Here is a 2809-nt window from a genome sequence, read left to right as displayed (position 1 = left end):
TCCTGACTCAGTGAACAAGCTCAGCAACACTATATAAGCCCCGACCTTACCTTATACCCAGTGAGAAGCTTGCTGAGTTAGAGACTCGGTAGCATAATTGCACATAATTATTAACAGATGTTAACTCATCACAGATTTATATAAAATTCTGATTTAAATTTTATAAAATTTATGAATAATAATCAAGTTTTGTATATTAAAAATACAACATTGAATACATTCTGAAGTTGAGATGAGAATAGAATTACAGATGATATGAGATTTTATTATATAATTTGAAATACAGCATCTAATCAACTTCATATTTCAAAGATTAACTGCAGTTATCAAAGTTAAAGATGAATCAATCAAATATTAAAGAAGACAATATATATAAATATTCTTTATTAATTTAGCTATATAAAATATATATATAATTTTATATTGAATACCTGGTTAAGATTTTATTTAATATCAAGTTGAGATGGATAAAGTGTTAAAGCTCAGTGTCAAGTCTCTAATACATTAATTTATTAAATAACACTGTACATAAAAATCTCTTCAGTATAATATATTTTTATATTTTTCAAAAGATCTCTGAAGCACAAACTGTCGGAGCTGATATCTCGTATATCAAGGATCAGAGATGACATCATGCTATAATCTGCCTTGTTGCCTATTTTGCTTCGCCTTCTTCGAAATTGCCTTGCTGCGCATTAGAGCACTGCCCCGCTTGTATAATCAAGCATATCCTTCCTTATAAATACTGCCTACTTATCATGTAATTATCAGAATAATAAAAAAAAAAACAATAATCAATTCAATATTCTATTTTTTCTATTTTGATATTCAGTATTTGGGTCAATATTCGGACATTATCCAGTTCCGACACAGACACTGTCTGCATCTTTTCTGATATGTTAAATTTATACATACATATATACATACATACATTTTTTATATAAATTATCTGATATTTAATTACATTTCATTTAATATTTCTATATTAACTTTACAACATTATTACAGTGTTATTCATCTTTTTTATCTATATAATTATTCTCTATATAATTATTCTCTATATAATTATTCTCTATTAATAGCTGTAGATTACATGGAATTTATTTATAAAAATTATATGCAGCTGTTATATATCTCATTACATTTGTTTGAGGGATCAAACAGCACATTTTCAAGCTGACTAAGTGAGTACAAGCAAGCGATTGCGGCTTGTAACATTTATTATATTGCCATTCAACAATGTCATCACAGATATCATCATCGGTATATATCATCGCAGTTATTATCGGTATATATCATCATGGTTATATATCATTGCTAGATATCATCGATAGATATCATTATCGGATGTCATTTATTCAAGAAGGTTAGGCAGGCAGATAGTCAGCTAATAAGCTGGTATCGATTGACAAATGGGTAACTGAATGGTGAAGTTTATTTTCACAGCGATTGATTGGATATTGAACAGGGCCCCGGAGCTTTGTATGATGCTTAAAGACTTCGCTTCGCTCTGTTTAATAGCCAGCAGCAGGCTTCACCTTCCGAGAGCTGGTGAATCATTCTGATATAATCTGACTCATACATTCTACTGCCTCAATATTTGATCCTTCTATCTGAATATCTTCTGATATAACGCTGTGTTACCTTACATAGCTTGATCCTCGTAGAGTCCTAAGAACCTCCTCTAGATAAGCAACGAGACCCTTGAGCCACTGCTTACAGAATCCCCTTCACACAATCTTTTCTTCTGGTTTCTTTTCCTTTTTCCTTCTTAATCTATAAGCAGGATAATGCTTAGTCCATTAATCAGTAGTACGCCCGTTACAATGGCTGATTAGAAATGACTTAATGCAATGTATTCAAGGCTTGAAAAATGAAAACCTGTGCTACTTTCCATTCGCTAATTGAACACCATCCATCTGCCTCATAAGTGTCAAACTGCTTTCTTCCTCATCTATGTCAGCAGCCATTTCAATCGTGGTTTTCGGACGGTTCTTGTTCAGTCCCTCAAGCAACATGCAAGCTTTGCAGATCCTCTGACTGGCCATATAACCACATCTCTCGCATTGGCGCATCGTTTGAAGTTTCATCCACGGTTGACCCGAACCTGTAGTGCCTTGAAGCTTCCTATACGGCAAAATCTCCGTTTCATCAACATTGGCAATCTGATTTCCCGCCACTTCTTTTTCCATCTCTGCCATTTCTCCAACATTTATCCCTCCCCGTTGGCTACCGCACCCGCCAGCGGCATAGCGCTCTGTCCCTCCCCCCATGGTCACGGCAAATGTACGGGTGAGCAATTTGCTAGACCTACTTATTTCCAGAGGTACCAAACTCGCCATGTCTTCCCCGCTCCTGACTATATCCAATATAGAGCTCGGGCGCACTTTCTCGAGATCCTTTATCAGTGTCCTCGCACTCCCTCGAAAAGCCTCCGGTGAATAGATGCATTCAGTACTAAAATAACACAATTTCTGATAGTGGGCATACAGGACTATTTCCTTCTCATACGCATATTTGAGCGGTTTGCTCCGTTTGATATCACTTGCCGACGACTCTGTCACAATATTCGTCGAACGCGCTAGTCGAGGAAGATCACCTCGTAATAGATTCATCACAATCGTCTCGGCAACATCGTCCGCGTTATGTCCAGTGACAACATGTCCAATGCCTAACTTGGCAGCACCCCCGGTCAAGCGCTGTCGTCTGAACACTCCGCAGTAAGTGCAATTCCCCTTGGTTCGATCTCGCACCACCTGGTCATCGTCAGCGTATAGCTCACATATCCCACTATTTCTAGCGGCATGCA

The 2809-nt window shown here is 36.8% G+C and overlaps 1 protein-coding gene across 1 annotated transcript; it reads right to left on the bottom strand.

Moving 5' to 3' along the window:
* Positions 1 to 1886: 1886 nt before the first annotated feature.
* Positions 1887 to 2806, bottom strand: HCAG_09200 (conserved hypothetical protein; the record flags this gene model as incomplete). The annotated part of the gene is made up of 2 exons (XM_001535842.1): positions 1887 to 2756; positions 2783 to 2806. 2 exons carry the CDS (start codon positions 2804 to 2806, stop codon positions 1887 to 1889), a joined length of 894 nt encoding a protein of 297 aa, XP_001535892.1.
* Positions 2807 to 2809: the final 3 nt, after the last annotated feature.

This window comes from Histoplasma capsulatum, genomic scaffold (assembly GCF_000149585.1).
Source record: "Histoplasma capsulatum NAm1 scaffold_51 genomic scaffold, whole genome shotgun sequence".
Taxonomy (NCBI): Eukaryota; Fungi; Ascomycota; class Eurotiomycetes; order Onygenales; family Ajellomycetaceae; genus Histoplasma; species Histoplasma mississippiense.
The sequence above is the reverse complement of the archived record's forward strand: the minus strand, read 5'-3'. Positions and strand labels throughout refer to the sequence as shown.